This window comes from Podarcis cretensis (assembly GCF_951804945.1).
Source record: "Podarcis cretensis genome assembly, chromosome: 1".
Taxonomy (NCBI): domain Eukaryota; kingdom Metazoa; phylum Chordata; class Lepidosauria; order Squamata; family Lacertidae; genus Podarcis; species Podarcis cretensis.
In genome coordinates this window covers 82,359,334-82,383,287 of record NC_137170.1, presented here as the reverse complement: position 1 = coordinate 82,383,287, position 23,954 = coordinate 82,359,334, and the positions used below count along the sequence as shown (strand labels likewise).

General features: G+C 44.5%; 1 protein-coding gene across 1 annotated transcript; it reads right to left on the bottom strand.

Moving 5' to 3' along the window:
- Nucleotides 1-816: 816 nt before the first annotated feature.
- LOC307205004 (acyl-CoA (8-3)-desaturase-like) lies at nt 817-22,213 on the bottom strand. The gene is made up of 12 exons (XM_079957267.1): nt 21,839-22,213; nt 12,949-13,059; nt 12,469-12,666; nt 11,961-12,062; nt 10,784-10,912; nt 10,307-10,367; nt 9,176-9,252; nt 6,361-6,458; nt 5,083-5,179; nt 3,014-3,093; nt 2,446-2,571; nt 817-1,001 (listed from the first exon to the last, which is right to left on the bottom strand). The coding sequence occupies exons 1-12, from the start codon at nt 22,064-22,066 to the stop codon at nt 950-952; spliced, it is 1,359 nt and encodes a 452-aa protein (XP_079813393.1). The 5' UTR covers nt 22,067-22,213; the 3' UTR covers nt 817-949.
- Between the last annotated feature and the right edge of the window lie 1,741 nt (nt 22,214-23,954).

Here is a 23,954-nt window from a genome sequence, read left to right as displayed (position 1 = left end):
ACTTTGACCTTTTTGCTTTAACAGCTAGCTGATGGGTTTGATTAAAAATTAGTTCATACCTTCATAACTCACATATGCATGATTATCATGAAAAGAAGGAAATATGATCAATACCCATATGTGGTTTCTGCAGATCATCCTCATTGTAAGTGATAGAAACAACATAGGAAACTGTTTTATACTGAGTTAGACCCCTGGTCCATCTAGCACTGTACTGTCTACATGGAGTGGCAGCAGCTCCAGGTTTTCTAGACAGGACATGCCCAGCTGTACCTGGCGATGCCAAGAAATGACCTTTGTATGTAAAAACAACCAACAATACATCAACATTCTCAAGGGGATAAGCCAAACTTTGTGGCCTGGTAGTTCATTATGCAATATCAAGAAAGGTGATCCCACCTCTCCAGTGCACTAGAAACACATACATGGTCCATAATCCAGTTTAGGTAATTGGTGTGTAGTAGGCTTCCTATTCTGTAAACCAGGTATTGAAAAAATGCATAAACCTTACAGCAGAGGTGCAGAATGTTTTTTGGACCAGGAGCTACCTACTCATTCAGGTCAATGGCACATGACTGGTGACAATGGGCTTAAGCATACAGAATTTTTACCTGGATTGGGTCCTCAGAGAATCGGCATATGACATCTCATCATTCAGAGAAAAGAAGCCCTTTAAAAGAGTGCACAGTCTTTTCCTTCAGATGCATATACCCCCACCCTTTCTTCCTTTCACTGTATGGCAGCTCATTTGGGACCTCTGTTAACAACTTTTACTTCCAGGTTCAAAGGGAGATGTACAAAATAGGGAAAGCATGGTATCAGACATAAATTTTATTATACATAGGAAACAATGAAACACTGGGAGTTGAAAAAAAGTTCAAGGCAATCTGCTGGCACAAGGCATCTGTGGAGACATCGTGAATGAATCTGTTTTCTGTAAAGCCAGTACTTATTTATGCAAATAGGCATCCAACCAGAGCTCTCCAGAATCCTTCAGGGAACTGCAGTGAGAGAAAGGGTGGGGTGGGAGAAAACTAATTTAAGTGTTGTGGAAAAGAAAGGGTAAGATGCCTGAGATACAATCAAGTTACCGTAAATAGAGAGGCAGGAATCTGGGTAGCAGAAATCTATAGCTCAGCAGTAGTCAAAACTTTTTTCCCCACTAGAGCTGTATGCAATTCCCCAACTGGCCATGAGCCAGCTGCAAGAATGGTGAAAGAGGGTGTGGCAGCTACTTATTTTAATTTCAAAATTTACAAATCACCCTGTATTTAAAAAATACCTGAGGCATGTACAGGAATAGAAAACACCGCAAGTAATAAAAGACAAAGTTGGAAACCATGAAAGCAACCAGAATTAAATGCTACAGAAACAACTTAATTCAGGAAGGCCAGGGAAAAGGCTGCTGAAACACTGAAAACGATGCTTCTAAGTCATACTTTATTTCTGGAAATGCACCTTTTCCTTTAAAACAGTTGAGCAGTTTGTGCAGTGGCTGCTGGCCAGCCCCTGCCAATTGCTACCAGTTGTGTCTTCTGCGGGGGGAGGCAGCCCTCTACCACTGAGGGTGCTGCAGAAACAGAAATGGGTGCCCCTGTGTTTTGTCAGAACTTGGGAGACACTGGAGCATTCTGGAAGCCTTACAGCATTCTCCATCTGACTTGACAGCAGTGGCTTGGCAAAATATCTGCAAAAGCAGTGCCTGTAAAATTTAATGGGAGCAGTGGGATGCTAAAAGCTGCTTGGCCGGGAAGACACAAGATTTACCCACCCGGGAAGAATGGCAGATGAAGGTGAACTGGCGGAAATGACTGGCAGAATCTGAGACCAAGGAGAAGAGTTGGTGGAAGAAGATTGGAAGAAATTTAAAGTTTATCTACAGAAACATTGTAAAATTAAGGAATGTTAGAAGGACGTTGGAATGAAGTAATGTGGTTTTAGCAGAAATGATATAAAGGATTAAGTAAAAGTGGATTGTTAATTGGTGAAAGAACAGAATGTAAAATTATAGTATATTAAGATAAATCATTAGGATAAAAATAAAGATGGAAAGGATTTGCTGAAGTATCTAATGGAATTAGAATACAAAAAAGGGAGGTGTGAGGAGGTCAAGGAAATAAGCAAAGGAAAGAAAGTTATGTAAAGGATTGATTTGTTGTTGTTTTTTAATTATCTGCATCTTTTTTGTGTTTTTTTCCCTTTGTTGTATTGTTCTGTATTTTTATTTTTTATTTTTCTGTTTAAATATGTTCTTTATTTTTTCTTTTTGTAACCTTTAAAATCTCAATAAAAATCTATTGAAAAAATAAAAAAATTTAAAAAAGCTGCTTGGCCGGTCTGATCATGCCACTGGTTTATCCACCCCTGCAGAAAATGAGAGTAAGCTGCCTTATCTTCCCACTGCACATCTGTATCTTTATGCCACATTTCTCCTTTGATACATACCGTAAAATATCTGCAAAGGCTGTCAGCAGGGGCTTGCACTTGTATTCAATGCCATGTTTGGCACACAGAGACTTAACCAGAGGGACCACCTTCCAGTAGTTGTGCCGGGGCATCGTAGGGAAGAGACTGGCGGGGGAAACCAAAACAATTCTGCCTCAAGTTCTGCTAATCACATTTGGTGTAGAAATCATAGACAAGGCAGTCATCCAAAAAACCGAACAATAGAAAAATTGCTTCACATACTGGACGTTTGTTCTTCCTACAGAGAATCACACAGCATGAAAAGCATTCCCAGGATGTGTTGGCTTGGATCCAAAGAAGTTTCACACAACTGGCTCAGCATGTCTACTTGCACAAGGCAACGCGCTGATTTCTCTTGTGTTCCCTTTCCCAGTGTAGCCTCTCCCACCACGTCCCATTTCACACTATTCCAGAGAGTCCTGCATCCCTAGGGAGTTGCTTTTCAAGGGGCAGTAGGGTAAGAGCCAGAAAAGCCCCATTGTGTGAGCAGGGTTTCACTCACCTACATACAACCCAGAGAAAGCACTTCTTTGCAGTCCATACTTACTGGTGTTCAATCTGGAAATTCAAGTGCCCAGTAAACCAGTCGTTGAACCAGGAATGATCAACGTTACATGTCGCCTGGAGCTGAAATAACAAGTGGGTGGATGTTGAAGCACTTGACAGCTTTCTCTCTCTCCTGGTATGACGGCTATGGGTTGCATTCAGCCAAGTCATTGTGCAAGTAGAAGAACTTCTACTCAATGCAAAAAAAACTTTCTTTCCCCCCACCACATCCCTCCCAATGTGCCCCGAGTTCCCCCTCAACCCTCAAGAGCAGATTTGGCAGTGGGGTACAGAGGGAGAAGGGGGCAGGGAAATGCTGTTGTGTGAGCAGAAGTTTTGCTTGCGCAACGACCTTGTTGGATTCAACCCTAAGTTACTACCAAATCCCTCCCATAGTTAGCAAAGTAGACTAGATGTCAGCACCACATTCTTGCAATCCTCATGTTACCAAAGAGCCTACAGTGGGTCCCATGTCTACCATATTGCCCATTCCCCACTTTTCACTCTTACAACCCTCAGACCCAACTAGAGACTGTTCTTCAGAAGGGAAGGGATGCTGTGGCCGTCTGCTTCATTAGCCCTTCTGGGTTACTGCTGCTACACTGTGATACAGTGGTGGGCAACTGTTATGGACAGTGGGAAATTTAGTGATGCTCCTCTCTGAAGCATGTTGGGATTCCAAGACTGATTGTGAGGAGCAAAGAAGGTGGGTTTGTCTCGTTTCACTTGATTCTTTTTGGCAGCTTTCACTCCAGTCAGTCCTAGCAGGAGCAAGGAGATGCCCCGCTCTGGTCCCAAGAAGGCTTACCCTCTGATTTTGGGTGCTTGTCAAATGACGACAGAATACTGATAATAAGAACATCAGTATAATGACACAAATGTGTTTGTGAGTGTTGCAACGCCAGCATTTGCTGAAGTGAGCAGTCACAGTATATGGAAAGGTTGGATTGCTTTTTAAAACAAACAGGACTACAGCTGGGTCCTAATTCTACAGGGAAGGGGGGAAATGAAAAGCCATTTTTAAAATTTGTCAGCCTAATACATTGTTTTCCCCCTTATTAAAAAGGGCTTATTTGATTGTTACAGCACAATCAACAATGATTTTTATGTTATATATCTGTGTTTTTCTATTGTAAGCTGCTCTGTGACCCTCTGTGAACATCTTCTCTAGATGTTCCTTATTCTTTCAAGGGCATCTTTCTGGTCCCTCTGGCTTCCAGCTACTCTCCACGTTCTTTGTTTCCTTTTGCTTGCTTCTTAAATACTTGCAGGGTTCGTTCTGCCTCCCCTCTGCCCCTAAACCATACTCTAAGCCAGGGATGGGGAACCTGTAACCCCTCCAGATGTTGCTGGACTACAACTAACATCATTCCTGACCAGTGGCCAAGAAGGCTAAGGCTGGTAGGAGTTGGAGGGCAGGCCCACACCATACATTTAAAGCACATCCAAAGAATATAGCATTATCCAAAGAATCATGAGAACTGCAATTTGCTAAGGTTGCCATTAAGGAGGAAGGATTACAGTTCCCAGGATACTTTGGGGGAAGTCATGGGTTTTAAATGTGCATTGGATGTGCTTTAAATGTATGATGTGAATCTGCCCAGAGTCTGGTGACATCCGGAAGGACCACGGATTCCCCATCCCCAGAATCAACTTGCTCCTACTAACTCCTTGTTGCTCTCTCCTGCTTCTTTACCGCCCCCGTCTACTCACTGAAACAACTGCATCTTTGCTGCATCTCCAGCTCCCATGATTCCCTAGTCTAGTTGAGTCCACTAAAGCAGCAGTGGGGAACCTGTGACCCCACCAGATGTTGTTGAACTACAACTCCCATGAGCCTTAGCCAGCATGGACAGTGCTAATGACAGTCCAGCAGCATCTGAACGGCTACAAGACGCCATCCCTGCGCTAATGCCTCCTTATCTGAACTCATGTTTGCTTTTCCTCCAGTTTCCTGATAAACATCCAGGGCAGCATCTTGGTCAACTTGAATTGGAACCCAGAATGATCTTTTGAGAGGATATAGAGCAGTCCCATGTATACAGTTGCTAGAGTAAAAAAAAAAATTACCTGGATGGACACCCAGTCCAAGTTCTTGTCATAATCTATAGTCATGGGTATGTGATTCATTTGGGAGACCCAGACAAACCAGGAGCTTTCCAACATCCTGCATGGGGAAAAAGAGTAGAAAGCGTAATTCACTAATCCAATCATATTGGGAAAATGCTTTTTTTTTAAAGCCTAGTGTGAAATCTGGTGTCTTGCACAAAAATCTGACTCCCTGAAAAATCACTCATTTTTTTGTGTTTTCAAACTGAACTGAAAAGGTGGCTTTCACATTATTTTATTTATAAAGCGACAAGCAGAAAAAACTAAAAGTGAATAGACGGTCCCATAGCAGCAAGCAAACCTTTCCCATCTCTGCTCAACTCATAATTGCAATGCAGCTCTGAACTCTCTTCCTATTCTGTCATTTTTAGGAAAGACAATCTTCAGCAGATAATGTGAGCAACTCAGCAGAAAACATTGCAAGCGGAACTTGCTGACCCCGCCCTCCAAAATAACCCCAGTAAGGCACAGTCAGACACAGAAAAGGGTTCATCACCAGAGGAATGGAATCCACTCAGCCCTGCTGGCGTCCTTGGCTATTTTAAATGTTGGGCTGAGCTTACTAAGCTCTCTCAGAGTCTCAGTATTTAACTTTTTACTTGTAATATGCCAAGAGAAAGCCATTTCTTTTAGAAAATTACAGTAACTTACAGCCAACTTTGAAAATTCATTTTAATCAAAGGACCAGATAGGAAACATAGTATTCAATAAAACAAGGCGTTTGCAGGCTTTTTCAATGGTGTTTCAAATATATACAATTTCACTTAAACCCACAGTGCCTTGGAACATAAATTAGGAGTTGCCTGTATACAAAACAAAAGGGTTGGGGTGTGTGTGTCGTATGTTTGTTTGGCTTGCCTTGTGGCCTCAGTGCACATAGGGACAGCTTCAAAAATAAGGAGCATCCTGTGCACATTTGTATTTCAATAAAGGCCTATCTTTTCACTTGGAGCCTGCATCCTTATCCTGGGTGCCTGGGAAGGATACCTCCTGCTTCTAATACCTGTCTTGCTATTTTGCAGCCTTCTTGTAGGACTGAAGTCCACAAAGGGTTGAATTTTGGGGCTTTCCACCACAGAAATATAGATGGCCAACCAAGCCAGCTGAAGTTGGTCATGGTGAAGTCCAATTCAACTAAAAGGATAAGTCAGCCAACGCAAGCTCAAGTACCATTGCTTTCACTAAGGCAGCTTTGAGTAAATTTAGTTGAATCAGGAGGGGTTTTGTGCTGTACAATACCTGACCAAAAAGAAGAATATAAGAAGACTCTTTATTTCTAGAAAACACCCATACACGATGAAGAATCGAATGAAGAAGCTCAGCATGCAGGCAATATCCTAACAAAAGGAAGAAGCTGTCAGAATGGAGAAAGCTTAGTTCACATTGTTATTGTCCCCTACGATCCTTTACCCCAGAGGTGCAACAGAAAGTTTTGCTGATAGGCCTTGTGGTTGAAACTAGATTGTGATTGAAGTACTCAAGCTAACATAACATAATGTCATTTAACCAATGTTCAGCAGAAACTGCTTTTTTTTTTCATTAGAACAACAAAGGGAGTTAAACAAGGATGCATCTTGGCCCCCTTTTTGTTCAACATCTACATAAACTCCCTAATAGACCACCTACAAGGAGCGGATATACATGCCCCAAAACTAGCAGACAAAAAACTGCCTATTCTACTCTATGCAGACGATGCAGTTATACTGTCCCAGACTCAGAAGGGTCTCAAGAGAGCCCTTAACAGCTTATCCCAATACTGTAGAGAAGAGAAACTAGCAGTGAACTACCAAAAAACAAAAATCGTGGTTTTCTCTAACAAAATAAAAATATACAGATGGAAATTAGACAATCAGGAGATCGAACAAGTGTCATGCTTTAAATACCTAGGAGTCATATTCCAATCATCAAGAAGACTGCCCACATAAATTACAGCTCCTCTACAACACAAAAAAGTACAACAGCAATTTTAAGATTCCATCGTACAACGGGAGGAAATTTCATTCCTGCTACAATTAAACTATTCGCTGCAAAACCAACAGCACAAATACTATACGGCGCACCACTCGTCTCCCTCTCTAATCTAGACCCATATGAAAAGATACAATCAGGTTTCCTTAGATCACTCCTGCAAACACCCAAATGCGTCCCAAACGCCGCCCTACGACTAGAAGCGGGCTTATACAGCATCAAAGCCAAAGATAAGAACCTTATGCACTTGGCTAAGACTTAACAACTTGCCGGTTGGACTACTCTCCCTGATGCTTCTTGACAAATTCCAATCTAGTTGGTCAAAGGGCACTCTCAGAAAATTGGCCACATATGGTCTCTCCCCAGAGTATTTATTAAGTTTAGAAAGAGGAAGGGCCAAGAACATAATCAAAGAAAGACTCAGGGACATTGAAGCCCAAAATGACTTTAATCAACTTCCAATAACTTATAAACTCCTATTCAATTCCCAAAGGCCCCATCTAGCAAACTATCTCAAAGTACTACACAACGCCAAACACAGATGGGCATTTTCCAGGGCCCGCTTTAATGCTCTCCCCTCAGCTCTCCTAGAGGGAAGATACAACAAAACACCAATTGAACAAAGATTACGTCCCTGTAACAGCAATGAAATCGAAACCATCGAGCATGTCATCTTATACTGCCCATTATATCGAGACTCAAGAAAAGAGCTGATTGAGCCGATTTTAAGGAAAATACCTCGTAGTACAGACGAAACCTATATCAGACACCTCTTAGCTGACAAAGAGACCGAAATCAACAGGCCTGTGGCAAAGTTCTGTTACATTGCAACAAGAGTAAGACGAGCAATGATGTCAGCAACGGAGTTTAAATTGTAAACATCGAAGGAACGATAATAAATAGTAGTGACATTTGAACTGAATTTTAAAACCTTAAAAGCCGATACTTGGTCATAAACATAAGCACCAATTCTGTGAATTGGCAATATTTTTACTGCTATTTGTAGCTCAATACTACTTATAATGTCATATTTTTATAAACTGTTTTCTGGTCATTGACCGTATTAAAGATATTTGATTTGCTTTTTTTTTTTTTGTTTAAAGAAACTTTATCAATTTTTAAAATAAAGATACATATAGATGAAATACAAACATCATAAAAAAATACTGATACAAAAAGAAAACAAAGGAGAATGAGAATAGATAGAATGGAGGGGAAGGAAAGGGAAGATAACACCCTACATTAATTCATGCAATATATCCTTTTATAATCACAATCCAAGGCATTGAGATATCTCTCCCAATCTTCTAAAATATATCCTCCCCACAAACTTAATTGAATTATTGGGAGTCTATCGTCTATACAGTATATATAGACAGGGTCTATTGTCAAAAGTACAGTGGTACCTGGGGTTAAGAACTTAATTTGTTCTGGAGGTCCGTTCTTAACCTGAAACTGTTCTTAACCTGAGGTACCACTTTAGCTAATGGGGCCTCCCACCGCCACGCGATTTCTGTTCTCATCCTGAAGCAAAGTTCTTAACCCGAGGTACTATTTCTGGGTTAGCAGCGTCTGTAACCTGAAGCATCTGTAACCCGAGGTACCACTGTATAGACCAAATAGCATAAAAATGATCTTATTTAGATTCTCCTCTACTTACTTTTCTTTGAAATGTGAGATGCACAGAGAGAGCTAGATCCCACAGTCTACCATACCATTAATCAACTGAAGGATGTGAGCAAGATTTCCATTGACTAACTATTGGCTTTCTTGACATTGTTAGTAACAGAAAGACCAGTGTCTTTATAAGATACTCTGGGATTTGTATTCCTTTCTATTGAAAGCAAGTCCAAGACTGGATCTAGCATTAGTGATTGCTCAATAATTTGAGAGATAATGGTAATAATATTTTTTTATTTATATGCTGCTCATCTGACTGGGATGCTCCAGCCATTCTGAGCGGCTACCAACAAAATATTAAAACACAAAATGCCTCAGAACACCCAAGAAGCCAGCCAGCCAGCCAGGAATAGGAGTGAGGGCTCTTCTGTTGCTTCATCTGTAACTCAGATAATGCAATACTTACCACCCAGTAATTCTTCTTGAAAGCAATGTAGAAGGTGTGATATTGGAAGTAGGTAGGGAACAACAGTGGAGGCAACGCTGATGAAGATAGCAACAGAAAGATGCCTTAGCCACATAATTAAAATACAAAATATGTAAAATAAACCAGATGTACTGGGAAGAAGATAGTGCAAGCGGATAATTTAGGTGTGGCTACTACAGTTAAAAGTAACAGGGTACAGGATATTATGGACTGCAGGCTGGATCTGGACTAACGGTTCTCGCAGAGATCAAAGCGGCTTAAACTTAGTCAATACTAACTTGTCCCACTGATTTGAATGGAACTAAGCCACCATTAATTTAGTCTGGATCCAACCATATGATCCCATTAACTGGGAAGACGAACTCATTCCCTTGCTCTGGCACAGGGATTCCCCTACAGTCTGTCCTGTGCTTCCAAGCTCCACTGTAGCATAATGGTGGCCTACAAGGTGTTAGGGTCCAGGTATGGCATGCAAATACACATTACAGGGGTGAAACACTGCTCTGGCAGGAACTTCTATCAACAGGGAATATGAGAATGCTGTGGAGTGATGGTTCAAGTAGAACAGAGGTGCACAGCACTGTCCACCTGCTGGGCACAGGGTTTTTGCAGATGTAGCCGCTACACACTATCATGTGCCCATGACTACGATGGTACCATTATAATTCACCATAAGCCAACGGACTCCACTAACTCCCATGGCATTGTAGGAAGTTAGTCATACTTCCATATGAACCTACCCAGACCCTGAATTATCTTCTGAGGCCCTCCTTCGTTTGCCTCCTCCTCAAGAGGTCCGGAGGGTGGCAACATGAGAACAGGCCTTCTCTGCAGTGGATCCCTGTCTGTGGAATGCTCTCCCCAGGGAAGTTCACCTGGCGCCTTCATTTTACACCTTTAGGCGCCAGGCAAAAAACATTCCTTTTTAACCAGGCCTTTGGTTGACCTGATTGACATCCTGATACCCTTTTAAAATGTGGCTCTTTTAGGGGGGGTGTTACTGGGTTATTGTTTTTATTTTTATTTTATATATTGTGATCTTTTCTATGAACCGCCCTGAGACCGCTGGGTATAGGGTGGTATATAAATTCAAACAACAGCAACACTTACTGAAGGAGAAGTACTTGTGCTGGTGGTTGTAAGGCATATACTTTGTCTTCTTTACCCCAAGCTGTGAAAGCAAATCAGGTCACATTTTGATAAAAATGGCCCTACAGAAGGGGGAGCCTGCAACTCCTCATATGTTGCCGTCCTGTAATTTTCATTGCCATTGGCCATATTGACTGGGGCTGATGAGAGCTGGAGTCCAACAACATGTGAATGGCCACAAGTTCCCCATCCCAGCCATACGGGCACCTTGCCACTTCCCTGAATGCAACCATATCATTATTACATAGACTTCTTGCCAGTCAACATAAATTTAGTTCCCTGGATTCCCAACCCCACCCCAAAATATTAATTGGCATGTATTATTTGTTGGTGTGGGTTTTTTTAAGGTAGAAATCTGGCGACCACACATACAAGCTACACTACAAATAGGAAGCATTCGTTGTTTTCTGAAGGGCATGAGAGCAACATGAAACTTGCCTCGACAGAGAGGGTCTTCCCCAAAGCAAACAAGGCAGGGTGCATGTCGATGTCCGGGTCCTTTCTGTGGCAATTGGGTTTTGCGTGATGTTGTGAGTGCAGAAGAGTCCACCAGTTGGCCGATGCTCCCTGTTGAAGGGAAGGTCAGATAAGAAGTCAATTCTACAGCACAACTAAGGGTAAAAAACCAAGGAGATCACTGCACTGTAGATTTTGTTGATATTTTCACCCCGTCCCATTCCAATAATCTCCTGATCTGATGTTTTGAGAAAGGAGGGGGCGGAAATTGCTCTTCTACTCTTCCGCTCCTGACTGACTACCTGACTGTGTGGAGAGCGTCTTATCTATGTAGTGACTAGATGGCTGAGTGGGAGATGTTACACCCATGCAAGCCAGTAGTTCTTTAGTTTGTAGTAGCTATCAGAAATAAAAGGAGTTATACTTCACAGCTAGCCTCCGCGTTATTTATACTCTGCATGAGTCTGGTGCTCACAATGCATAGCTGTGAGTCCAGTGCACTGGGACCTGTTTTCCAGGATTGGAAGTGCTCCAGTCGCCTAGCCCAGTCAGGGAAGAACCAGTTATTGAGCCCAGTTGTTGCACATCGGCTGAAAGACGTACTGACAGATTTATGCCACATTAAGAGTCATTCCCTCTTCGTAGGAAGCCCTAGGAACTTCCTCTTCGTAGGAAGTCCTAGGAAGTCGAGGGGAGCAGGGAGACTAATAAGAGGATTCTAGGCACCTTTGCTACAGCACACAGGGTTCATTTAGACAGCAGTGAGGAACGTGTGGTCCTTCGGATGCTGTTGGAACTGCAACTCCCCTGAGCTCCAGCCAGCACAGCCAATGGTCAGGGAAGAGGGCAATGGTAGCCCAGTAACAGCTGAAGGCCAAAAGTTCCCCATCCCAGCTTTAGGGGAAGCCAAGACAGTTCCCCTGGTATAAAACTGATTTGTTTGTAGTATATATGCACCCACCATGCAATGGGAGGGTTGTTGGCAGGCTTTTGGGAACAAAAATCCACAAAGAACTAGAACGGTTTCCCCCCCCCCCCTTTAGTGTATTATGCACATTGTCCAAAAATATGGTAGCTTGATTTTCAGATCATCAATCCAGATCTCTTACCCTTCCCACCCCTCTCAAAAAAATAAAAGTTTTCAAAAACAAGCACTTACAAGAAGATGGCACATCACAAATTTGTGAAGCAGGTGGTTCCACTTGGGCTTCTGGAAGACGGAAAGGTGCCCCAAATCATGTTGGAACCATGAAGCCTGGATCTGGAAGGCAAAGGAGATTGCTTAGAACAATGGCCTGCCTATCATTTGAACAGCTTTTGGGATCCCTTCTGCATCATTTAATTCAAAAGAAGCCATCATGTCATTGCATGTGGTAGCTCTAGAGTAATCTGTGTGCCATGCATACTACTTGGGTAAATGCAGGCATGAATTTCTGAATAATACCCATACAATTCATAAATCGCCGAGGATAAACAATCGTCTCACTGCAAAGGACTGGCATTGCACCCATTAATGCTGGGAGCGACAAAAATCCCAGTGATATAGATGACCTCCAGAATGAGCACTGGCTTCACCAGGGTAGTAGAAGATGACCAAGGAAGTTGGTTTCAGGTGCTTAGAACAGAAGGCCAGCCTTTGGCTTTATTCACGGAGCAAGACAACTTACGTGGGACATTGTGCAAAGTGCCACAGAGACAGTGAAGGGCAGTAAAGAGGTTCCAAAATACAAGAAGTTGAGCCAGGACGCAGCATCCAAGAGCAGGATGTGAAGGAACACCGCCATGAAAAAGTAAGTGTTGGGCTTCAGGAGTCCCATCTTCTCTATAGTGGTGCGCAGCTCACGGAAATCCATGATGAGTGATTCCTGTGTAGAAGAAATTTAAAAATGACAGCTGCCTCTACTCTAGGAAATGTTGGAGTAGCCTGTGCCCTTAGGAGCAGCAAGGGGAGGGTGTGACCACAGTTTGAATGTCTAATTCTGCTCAGGGCTTCTCCCCTTCTATCAGCCCGTTGCCACCATTTACAGGTTCAGACCAGTGCGTGGCATCCTCCTTTAAGCACTCCAGAATGCACATAACATGAATGGAGGGAAAGCTTACTTCTTCTTGGGTTCACATCTCACACCCAGGGGTTAGGAGAGACTTACATTTTTGCTGGGTCCCAAACTGGATTGATCTGGTGCCAACTCCCCAATCAGTAGCGGGTTCAAATACTTCTTCACCAATGACTTGTCAACATGGAAAGCTTCAAAGGCATCCTACAAGTCCACAAAGGGAAAAGAAGGGAAGGCAAAACCAATACCAGGAAATATTGAGTGAGGCCACTGTGCGCCCTGCTCCCTGGTGCTGTTACCAGCCCCCCAATTTCTCTGGCAATGTTCCTCTTAAAGGAATGTGGGGTTTGTCAAAAGTAAAACAACAGATGAGGAGTTTGTGGGATAAGTGGCAGATGGGTGGTGTGTATTGAGCTCATCCTCAACCATCTGTTGAGGATGCCGTAGCTCTTGACGTCATGCACTGAGCAGGGAGTTGGACTACAAAAGCCTACAAGACACACACACACACACACACACACACAATGTGATTCTATGAAAAGGAAACCCAATCATGAAACAGTGGAAAGTTGACGGAAGTAAAAATATTAGAACAAAGGAAGCTCTCTTACACTGATGGTATGATTCAGTTGGTTAGAACATGGTGCTGGTAACACCAAGGTTGCAGGTTCGATCCCCGATGGAACAACTGTCTATTCCTGCCTTGCAGGGGGTTGGACTAGATAATCCTCAGGGTCCCTTCCAACTCTATGATTCTATGAATTCTATGAGATCCTTAGTCCATTTAGCTCAGCAGAGCCAACTCATTCTAGCTTTGCTCCCATTCTTTTCCCTGCAGAGTTCTACAAGGACAACAGTGAGGAGGAGGAGGAGGAGGAGGAGGAAGTTGACAAACCTGGACCAGCTGCAGGAAAGAAAGGCAGGCTGGGGGCAGACTTACACTGGTAGGCCAGTGCACTAGCTGCTCTAATGGACCAGCACTTACTTCCCACTGAAGTAAGATTGCTTCCCACTGAAAATCCTGAAGCAATTTACACACATTAAACAATATAAAGTAACTGTATAAAACAAATGTGCAATTACTTTTAATAAATTGTACTAAATATAATGGATTTTACAATACAATATCACTGGCTGTTGCCCAAATGCCCAGGAAAACAAAAATGTATTTGCCTAGCGGCAAAGTAGTAAGAAGCTGGGTGCAGCGCAGGCCTCCCAAGGGAAAGCACTCCACCCTATGAGAACTAACCTCTGAATACACAGGCATAGGATTGCGCAGTTGAGTTTCATGCGCAATAGCATGTATAAATAGCTCTAGGTTACCGTTTGCTTTTATTGAAGGCTCAGTCATTTCGAAATATCAGTAAACATCTTGTTGTGCAAAAGGAATTTGTCACAGTGCATTTCAAGTTCTGTCGTTACGCAGGTGTGAAAAACTGGGAGGGGGCAAAGCAGGGATTTCCACTTCTCCACATTCCCCCCCCCCCAAAAAAAAAAAAGATGAAGATGCAGTTTCAAGGTGGGTGTTTCGGGTGAATAATCTCCCTTTGGGGCTAGCAATTCATTTCAAAACTTGTGAACGATGACAGCTATCAGGCAAGGTATGCATGAACCTATCATTTGAACGCAGTTAATGAGCATCTACAAATATGAGCAGGCGAAAGAGACGCTAAAAGAACTAGAGTTGAACTCATGGGAAGGAACAGAGGAGTCTGGAGATACCGCAAATGTATGGCTGGGCAGGGAACCTGTTCTTCAAATAAAGACAGTGGAAAAAATGAAGGGATGAATAGCTAGAAGGAAAGATTGAGAAATATATTAAAAATTTGGACTGGGAGGAACAGTAGAAACGCTAATATCTATTAATTAGCTGAAAAGTAAATGGCTGAATTCATGAGATAGACATTTGGAATTACACCTGACTGTCCTGTGCTGCCTATACTCTTGTTTAAATTCCACGTTTATTGAAACTGCTGAGAGCAGGATGTTTACTGCTTTACTTTGAGTCGGGTGGGCTAAAGCACAGAATGAGCTCAGGCTTACAAAAGAGATTAAAATTATTTTTTAGAGCTTTATTTGGCTATGTTTGAAACACGAGGAAGAACAAGCAAGTAGCAGGTCTTCTGCACGGAGAAATGCTATTGAGTGACAGAGAGAAGGCAGAAATGCTCAACATCTACTTTGCCTCTGTCTTTACCCAAAAGTAAAGCAGTGCCCAACCTGGTAATAACAAAATAAATTATAAAAGGATGGAGCTGCAGCTCAAGATAGGAAAAGAGAACTCTGGGCTACTTTAAATGAATTCAAATCCCCAGGGCCTGATGAGCTGCATGCAAGGGTACTAAAGGAGTTTGTGGATGCAATCCCGGAGCCTCTGTCTATAATCTTTCAGAATTATCAGAGAAGACCCAGAGAAGACCACTGAGTTTGACAGCGATAGCAGGGAAGGTCCTTGAACATATAATTAAATGGTCGGTCTGTGAGCGCTTAGAAAATGATGCTGTGATTACCATGAAGCAACACAGGATTAGTTCTTCGAAATGGGATTAACACAATCCCATTTGTGTAATGGGAAATTAGTCATGGACATGAACGAGCATTTCCCCAGTCTGATCATGTGCTTACATGTGCTTTCAACTCAATCCTTAGTTTATGAAAGGGACAAATTAGTAGAGGCATTATAAATCTCGCCTCCTCTGCAATTCGTAGGCAAGTAAATTAGAAAAGGATGCTGTGGTGGTGACGATGATGACAATTGTGTGCAGAGGAGGGCAACCAAGATGATCAAGGGTCTGGAAACGAAGCCTTATGAGGAATGGTTGAGGGAGTTGGGTACGTTTAGCCAGAAGAAGAGGAGTCTGAGAGGAGAAATGATAGCCCCCTTCAAATATCTAAAGGGCTGTTACATTGAAGATGAAGCAAGCTTGTTTTCTCTTGCTCTGGAGAGTAGGACCTGAAGCAATGGATTCAAGTTGAAAGGAGATTCCAACTAAACTTACTGATGGGAAGAGATGCTTGACTCCCTTCGAAGGTGGTGGACTCTCCTTCCTTGGAGGTTTCTAAGCAGAGGCGGGATGGCCAACTGCCATGGATGCTGTAGCTGAGATTCCTACATAGCAGGGGGTTGGACTAGATGACCCTCGGGGGTCCCTTCCAACACTACAATTTTATGAATGGGAAACTTGCTCAATTTTATATGGTTTTCTCCTTTACTCTCTTCTTCCTTTTTTCCATTTTCCTGTTCACTTTTGGTATGTCATCATCATTTTTTGTATGCTGTTACTATTGAAAATGCAATACAAAGTTATATGTGTGTGTATGTATACACACTTATGTAATAATTACAAGATTTTTTTCTAAAACTAATGGGTGTCATAAAATGGCAGCCACCTCAAGTGTGACCCCCCACACAGCAGTTCTGTCACACTTCTTCCTTGTGTGGATGGGACATAGAAAGATGACAGGGTAGTGACAGAAACCATCAGTCTGGAAACAGTCATAGGGTTTGTTTCAAGTGCAGCACCTGCAGAACGCCCTGCACTCTGCTAGAGGTTAAATGGAAATCCCTACATATTTTTCAGTTTGTAATGGTACTGTTGAGTTGTGACACTGCAGCAATTAAATACATCAAGAGCTCTAATTAAGGTAAATGATCAAAGGTTGTGGGGTGGGGGCCAAAAGAATTTGCAGTCATAGTCAAAGGTGTGTGGCAGTGGGCTCACTCCTAGCACTTATTCCATCAGCGGTCGTGGGAAATACTTGAGCAATGTACCCCTCTCTTTCTGCTTTGCAAATCAAAAATGGGAACCTGTGTGCAAGACGTTTCAAAGGTTGTGTAAACACTATGATTTATTATCTGACACAGAAGATGTATTGCTGATCAACAGAGATAATCAGAATATTAATCAAGAAATGATATGCATAGACAAATGCCACCCTCACCCCACAATTCATGTACATATGATTTTAACTAGCCTCCTTCTTTCTCCACTGCCAGCTTCAGCATGCCAGGGCTTCCTGAGGCTGCTGCTCCAGCCAGGAGTGCCAACTTGGCCCCGCAATGTGCATGGCCCTGGCACCAAAATTTGTGGGTGCCTGGCCCCAGGCACCTGTGCCTCCGGTTTCATCAGGCTGTGGTGGCAGAGGAGACGGTGGCAACATTTACTGTTTTGCCTCAAGCAACACCCTGGTTAATGCAGGGTGCAATTATTGCTAACTGAAAAGGGAGGGCGTTCCTGATCCATAGCAATATTCAAAGCAACAAACAGAGGTGAAGTTCATAAAGGTCCTGGGGGGAGGGGGTAGTTGATTGGGGCAAGTGTTTTGCCTCAAAGCAAAAGAAACTCCTTTTTCAGGAGGTAGGTGATCATTACATCTAATGAAGACTATTTTGTAGTCTAAACACATTAGGCAATTTGGAGGGCTTGAATAGCTATTACAGGAATGAGCCAGCATAAGATTCAGGCTTGCATGCTTCACACACAAACACCACTGTCAGGAGCTCAGGAGCAGAGGCGCAGGAGGGGGAGGAAATGGAGAGCGAGGGGGAGGAATCCAAGGGGAGTGTAGGAGATGACAGTGGTCCAAGGCATTCCATGAGCCTCTCCAGCGAATCGGAAGATTCACAGAAGGGGGCGCCAGTGGCCAGGGGTAGGGGGTTCCCAAGGGGAAATCCACAGGAGCAAGGGGGCAGCAGGGACTCCCAGAGCAGTAGTTGGAAATCAGGACCAGCTTCCCCACCAGAGCAGAGTGGGGGGGAAGAGTCACAAGCATCGGGGGCAGTGCATTCCCCACCAGGGAGAGAAGACGAGGGAGGGCTGACCACGCCTCCATCGGAGAGTCGGACAACGGAGGGGAGGTCAGATCCGGCCAGTATCCCGGAAGAGGGAAGCAGTGACAGAAGTAGTGTAACGGTTAGGAGAAAGGTCACTGGGTTGGCGCGAGAAGCAAGTTCAATTGTACAGGAGCGCGGGACAGCAGAGAATGAGGATTGGGAACCGGGTCCTAAAGCCCACCGGAGGCAGGGGGAGGAGCTAAGCGACTCAGCGTCGGAAGAGTCCAGAAAGGGCAATGCCCCAGCGGGCAGGAGGACCCAGAGGAGGAGAGAGCAGCGGAAAAGGTGGAGCAGGGCTAGGATCTTAAACTGGTGTCAGAGGGGAGGAGACTCAGACGGGACTTCGCCGATCTAGAGTTTAAGACGTAGGGCTGCACGCTGTGGCTTTGAAATGGAAACTGAACTTCAATAAAGACTTTTGTACATTACCACAGCCTAGCGTTGGTCCTCTGTGAGCTGGGACCTAGAGGCAGCTCTGACAACCACTTATTAAACTACCCTGGTAATTGCAGTTCTGTGAGGGGAATAGAGATTTCCTAAAACTCCCAGCACCCTCCCAGTCCCCAGGATTCTTTGGGGGCAACCATGACTTTTTTATAGTGGCGACACTGCTTTAACTATATACAGCAGATGGGGCCTCAGATTCATAGCCCACCGCATTCTGAAAGCTTGGAGTGGGTATGAAAATGCAAAAATAATAATATGGAATACAACCTCTTTTTTGACAAGACCATGTGCTCCCAAGCCAGCCCCAAGATACACTCAAAGAAGGTGCTCAAGCTTACTCTGGCATGCCTGAAGTGGGAAGGGATCCCATAATTGAGGAGCAACCCCCAATCATCTTCATGTCTTCACAGCCTGGGCCTGATGCACAGATGGAATCACTGAGAGGGCCTCCTTGGTAGGTCTCAGATTGTAACAGGCCGCACAGAATCACAGAATTGGAGAGTTTGGAAAGGACTCTGAGAGTCATCTAGTGCAACCCCCTGCAATGCAGGAATCTCAGCTAAAGCATCCCTGGCAGATGGCCATCCAACCTCTGCTTTAAAATCTCCAGAAAAGGAGAGTCCACCACCTTCCAAGGGAGTCCGTTTCACTGTTGAGCAGCTCTTTAACATCAAAATGTTCTTCCTGAAGTTTCGTTGGTAGCAACCCTTTCCTCAAGTTTCCAGGCTGGGGGCATCAACCTCAAGATGGTGTGGAACTCCAGCTTCCCTCAGCCAGCACAGCCAGCGGAGAAGGATGGTGGGAGCTGGAGTCCAACTTCATCTGAAGGGGCACAGAGATGCTACAAGTTATATTTTTGGCATTTCTCACACCTCTCTTTAAATTCTTTATTGATGGTTTCACTGTTTCTTTTTCCTAAAATGCAACACACACCCTGCACCAAATCCCCTTCTTCCAGCCAAAATACATTTTGGAGACCAAAATACCGTATTTTTCGCCCTATAGGACGCACTTTCCCCCCTCCAAAAATGAAGGGAAAATGTGTGTGCGTTCTATGGGGCGAATGCAGGCTTTCGCTGAAGCCTGGAGAGCGAGAGGGGTCGGTGCGCAAGCCTGGAGAGCGAGAGGCGGGAAGTCGCGCCATCTCCCCAGGGTTGCGGAGAGCTGCCTGTTCTGGGGGCTGGAGTCGGGGGAAGCCCGCGCCTGGGGGGGGAATCAATTTTTTTCTTTATTCCCCCCCCCCAATAGACTAGATGCGCCCTATGGGCCGGTGCACCTTATAGGGCGAAAAATATGGTAGTTTGTTCCAGAGGAGGCATATGGTTGGTTGGAGTCCCTAAGTTAGTGGAACTCAAGTCCCATCGATTTCAATGGGAACCATGCCCATATTCCCCTTAAACCCAAACTCAGAAATGAAAAAAGCAGAAGGTAGCAGGGAATGAAAGGGAGAAAGCCCTTTGTGAGAGGCTTATGCCCCTCGCATACATTTGAAGCACTCCCCCACCCACAAAGGATCCTGGAAACTGTAGTTTAGCCCTCACATAGCTACAATTCCCAGTACCCTGAACAAAGTACTGTTTCCAGGATTTTTTGGGGGGGGGGCTTTAAATGTATGGTGTGTATGCAGCCTTTGATAGTCTCACACTTCCTTATAGAAAAATGAGTTCTTACAAGTCAGTGCTTGCCACAACAAAAGAAAAAACTTTGGAAGTGGCTTGGGAAATACCTCCACAGGTTTGGTGGAGGCCAGTGGGTGCCCTGACTAACCAACAGATTATTTTGGGGCGTTTACAGGGGTTGGAACTAAAGTAAATAAATAAAAAACAATTCTATACGAAGTTGTTGTTTGGGCTTTAAAAAAACCTTTCTAGTAAGACTGTGGTTCTCAAAACCTGGCTGATGTAGCTTGAGAAAACTTTGGCATTAGGAACCATTTGGATTTTTCCTTGAAATAATTTCTGGAATGTGGTAGTCACGGGGGAGGTAGAGAGAACAAACTGGATTGTGCTTGTGGCAGGATTAATTTGCAGAGCACTTTAAGTGCTGAGCAGCCACTCCTGCTGTGAAGCATGGTGACGTGGGAGCCTATTGTTAGAGAGGGCGAGGAAGGCAGCTGCTTTAGGGGGCGTTGTTGAAAGTTAGGAAATTGTCCATTATTTTGGTTTTGCAAAATTTGTTAACACTTCAGGGAGCTTTGGTGCGTGCTTTATGCAGGGAGATTACTTCAAGTTGAATTTCTAGATCCTGTTGGACACAACCCAACCACAAATTAAGAGTAAATTATAAGGCTGCTGAACTCTAGTTTTTTGACAAGGAAAAGAGAAAATACCCAATTTCATGTTAGCTTGCTCCAGGGTCATTAGGATCATGTCCTTTGAAACAACATGCATGACTCAGAACTGCAATTTGCAGCATCATTCCAGGACTCATTTTCAGCAGAGCAAAAGATCTTCCTCTAGCCCTAAAATGCTATAGAATGTGTTGCACTTCAGATGTTCAGATGCTGCAGCTCAGCATCCCTAGCCAAGGTGGGTAAGGCTGAAGGGAGTTAGGAGTCCACCACATCTGGAGGGTGACAGCAGTGTGGCTTTATTAAAAGCAAACTGGCCAACGCCCAGAGCCCCATTCATTATGGGGCCGCAAAAGTTCTCCTTTATAGGCAGTCTGCCATGTCTTTAACTCAGCAGCATTGCAGGCAAGCAATCCTCTCCTCATAAAAATGCAATCTGAGGGCCATCTGCTCCCTGTTAAACCAACCTCATCCACATCAGTAGCGAATATCAGCAGACATAATTGCCCAAGCAGCATCATGAGACAACGGAAAACCAAGTATGCCTAGATCTAAACGACAACTCCCAAACAGAATTCTCACATTACAGTAGAGTGGATTGCTCAATTGCTCAACTAGTGGGCAGATTTAAGCAAACAGTGCAGTCTAAATGCAGATTCATATTTTATATTTAATCTTTGACTAAAATGGGAGATACTGAGATGATGCCCTTTAAAAGGGCTGCAAAGATGGATCTTTGCATCTTGAGGGAAACATTGGTTCAACAGAGCTGCTGACTTTGAGGTCAGGAGTATGTTTCGATTATACAATCACTTTATTCATAAATATAATATTCTAGGCATTTACAACAATTTATGCTTATGACCTCACATTATTCTCACTGTATCTGCAACTTTTGCATCAGGTGAGAAGTCATTTTTAAAGTTCAAAATGATATATATATTACGTATATATATATATATATATATATATATATATATATATATAAACGTATATATATATACGTATATATATTATACGCATATATTACGTATAATCTGTGTTTTTCTATGTTACAAGGATGCATAGTAGGATTTAGGACTGATTTCTCCTCAGCATGAAACTCGGATAATTTTTAATTTCAGTTCCTTGACTAAGGAATTTACTGCCAACGAGATAGTACTTTAATTAGGTTACTAGAGAATTGACTCCTAAATGATTTATTACCATACCATACTGTTATTTATCGACGAACGGACTATCAGCCGTTCACCATATGTCCCTCAGACCTTAATCTGAGGCGCTCAGATTCAGAACAGAGCAGAACAGAGGAATGCGGGACCGACTGACATGCAATTTCACGGGGCAGCTTAGTTATCTCTCCTCCATCACCTCCTTCACACTTTTCACACGACCCCCAACCCGCATCTCACCGTCACGTCCTCCCCAAAGTGGCTCATCAGGATCCGGGAGCCCCCAGGGTGTCTCTGGTAGAAGCTGCGGACGTCGTACACTTTCCTGCCGACCACCAGCCAATTCTCTCGCCCCGGGGCTCCTTGCTTGGTGTGGGCCTGGATTTCGTCCCAGGTGAAGAGCCGCGTGGCCGAAGAGGGCCGCCGATGCGGGACCAATTCCACGCTGGACTTCTGCTGCGGGGCCATCCCGTTCTCCGACGCCACCTGCTCAGCAGCCTCCCGCCCGCGCCGCCAAACGCAACTCAACCATGCCGCTTCTGCCGCGGCGGTAAGAGTGGAACACTCGGCCCGGCCTCCTCCACGTGCGATTGGCTCGTTGCTCCGTCAGACATGCCCCCTGAACCCGTCTATTGGCTGGCAGCGAACAAGCCCGGAGGCGGTTTTGTGGCGGAGCGGAAGACTTGGCGCGGTTTGCAAGTCGTGGGGTGTGCGCGGGCGCGCCTTCCTTCTGCTTGCAGCCCTGGAGCGAGTCCCGCTGCGGGTTTTCAGGAGACGCCAGCGAGCTCCGGCCGCTGAAGGTCCGGCCTTGGGTTCTCTTTGCCAGGCGAAGCCGGGCTCGAGTCCTGCCTGGCCCTGGCGATAAAAACGCAGCCTCAATCGAGGGGCGACGAGATGCACATTCGGGTGCGAGCGGCTCTGGGCCAGCGCCTTGCCCAGAGGAGGTAGCCGCGGCCGCTGCCCCGGACTAAGCTTTTCTCCCAGGACGGGGTGCCTGGGCGTAACCCCCCCCCCAGATCAAATAAAACAATAGAAATACTTAATTGACCAGTCACGTTGTTTCTGCTCCCCCAATAACAAAAGTCCTGACCCCCCCCCCCCCGCAACAACCTCCCATCCCTAACAAAAACCACCCTGTCCAGCTGTTCACTTTCCCGCTCTTGGGGTGACACCAGGATGATTGCTGCTCCCCAGCAAGTAAGCAAGAGGACCACCTCCTCTGTTCACGCTTTCTCACTGCCATAGCAGGAAGCATGTGAGAGGATGCCACTGGGCCTTGCATGAAGGAGGAGGAGAAGACGATGGTGAGGTGGGTGGGTGGGTGTTAGGCTATATACTTGAGTCCCTTCTAATTCCTGAATCCAGCAAGGATTCCATAGCTGGAATCGCCAGGCCAGCTTCTTGGTAGTCGCCCCCTAAGTATGGGCCATTAACGTATCATAGGAAGTGGGTCTAAGTGAGGCAGGCCAATGCTGCAGGACCATCCCGCCAATTGGCTGGTAGTTAGGGGCAAAGCTGAGTTGTGTGTGAGAGCTAGAAGCAGGCTGCAGGTCTGATAGAAATGAAGCATGGCTGTGGCTATGGGAGAAGCAAGACCTTATGCGGGTATTAATGCTGTGAGCCTCTCCATTGTTGGCTCAGGTTGTACATACGTGTAAACCATGCACAGTGGTACCTCACAAGACGAAATTAATTCGTTCTGCGAGTTTTTTCGTCTTGCGATTTTTTCGTCTTGCGAAGCACGGATTTTGGAAAAGCTTCAAAAATCACCAAAGTCTTCAAAAACCTCAAAAAAGGCTACCACACTGCGTGCTATGAGTTGCTCCTTGAAGTCAAGTCGCAACTGCAATCCCTGAATGCACGGTTTTAAGAAAAAGGAAACAAACTTGCAAGACAAAGGAAACAAACTTGCAAGACGTTTTCATCTTGCGAAGCAAGCCCATAGGGAAATTCGTCTTGCGAAGCAACTCAAAAAACGAAAAACTCTTTCGTCTTGCGAGTTTTTCGTCTTACGAGGCATTCGTCTTGCGAGGTACCACTGTATCACACCAAGTCTCTGCTGCTCCTCATTCCAAGGAAACTGAACCTCAGAAAAGTGGCTGGAGCTCCTGGTGTTTTGCACTGCGCAGAGACTGGGGTAGCGTGCAACACAATCAATGGCCACTTGTCATAATGGCTATATACTGCCTGGATTGTTGGGAGAGTGCTGCTGGGCTCATGTTACTTGTGGGCTTCCCAAAGGCACATGATTAGCCACAGTGAGAACAGGGTAGAAAGAACACTGACTGCCACACTAGCCAGAGATTAAGCAAGATGGAACTGCATGCTCTCTTATGGGCCAGGTTTCACATAGGGC